General features: G+C 61.2%; 1 protein-coding gene across 2 annotated transcripts in view; it reads left to right on the top strand.

Annotated features, from left to right (window-relative positions):
• The window catches only part of SEC14L3 (SEC14-like 3 (S. cerevisiae)), a 14,923-nt gene that overhangs the window by 4,629 nt on the left and 9,321 nt on the right, over positions 1-973 (top strand). The window contains exon 2 of one of the 2 annotated variants that reach the window (XM_010828769.1): positions 212-458. The exons of the other annotated variant lie outside the window; for it this stretch is intronic. Within the exon in view, the coding sequence (XP_010827071.1) occupies positions 405-458 (54 nt within the window). The 5' untranslated portion in view covers positions 212-404. The remainder of the gene's footprint in view (positions 1-211; positions 459-973) is intronic. 2 annotated transcript variants of the gene reach the window in all.

The following is a 973-nucleotide window of genomic DNA, read 5'->3' as shown; positions in this document are numbered from 1 at the left end:
TGCCGCCTGCGAAGCAGCACTCGGATTAGTACTCTTTCCCCCTGAAGTTCCCCTGCCCCTGGAGGCCTGGGAGCACTGAGGGGTTCGACAGGCACCCAGGCTGCACACTCACACCTTGGGAGGCCAGCCTCATTCCCTCCCAGCCTCCTTGCCCTGGCAGGGGACCTCTGACACACCCTGTTTTCCCCACCTGCTCCCCACCCACCCCCAGAATCGTCCAGAGCCAAGCATGGGACCTCAGTTAATCCCAATTATGTAACGTGCAATCCAACGGTTGGCCAAGGAGGAGGCGCCCTGGAGCCACGCCCAGGAGTGGGGCCAAAAGACCTGGCTTGGTCAGGGCCACAGAGCAGGCTCAGCCTCTGACTGGAGTGGCCCCCGCCCCTGCAGCCTCCCCCAGCGCCATGAGCGGCCGAGTGGGAGACCTGAGTCCCAAGCAGGCAGAGAGCCTGGCCAAGGTGAGCTGAGGCAAGGGGCAAGGGCTGAGGGGCTGCGGGAGCATGGGGGCCGGAACCCTCCCCCTCTCCTGGGCTCAGCACGTCCTCGACACTGTCTCTTGGCCGTCACCTCACCCGGGGTCAGAGCCTACGGTGCCTGGTGATGTTTGCCCTGTCCAGGGCAGCGGCCGGGGGGACAGCACTGCTTGCAGACAGAAGGGCAGGTGCCAGACCTGGGAACTTTATCTGACCTGCCTCCTCCCCACCTCCCCGTAGGTAGGAGCCGAAGATGCTGAGGCTCTGCCCTCGGACTCTGTTCCGTTTCACTGCCCGGGACCCTGAAAGCTCTTACCTGTAAGAGCTAAGAGTCAGGGTAGAGTGTGTATGTCATCCCTACGGTCAGTGGGGAAGAGGATGCATAATTACCAGCCATGTTTTCATGGAAAATGGGATGGAAAAAAAGAAGCTTTGGGGGGCTAACGAATGAAAAGAACAAAGAATATTCACCCCTCAACCCAGCTACCCACCAACCCGCC

This window comes from Bison bison, unplaced genomic scaffold, assembly GCF_000754665.1.
Source record: "Bison bison bison isolate TAMUID 2011002044 unplaced genomic scaffold, Bison_UMD1.0 scf7180017864495, whole genome shotgun sequence".
In the NCBI taxonomy this organism is placed as follows: Eukaryota; Metazoa; Chordata; class Mammalia; order Artiodactyla; family Bovidae; genus Bison; species Bison bison.
The sequence above is the reverse complement of the archived record's forward strand: the minus strand, read 5'-3'. Positions and strand labels throughout refer to the sequence as shown.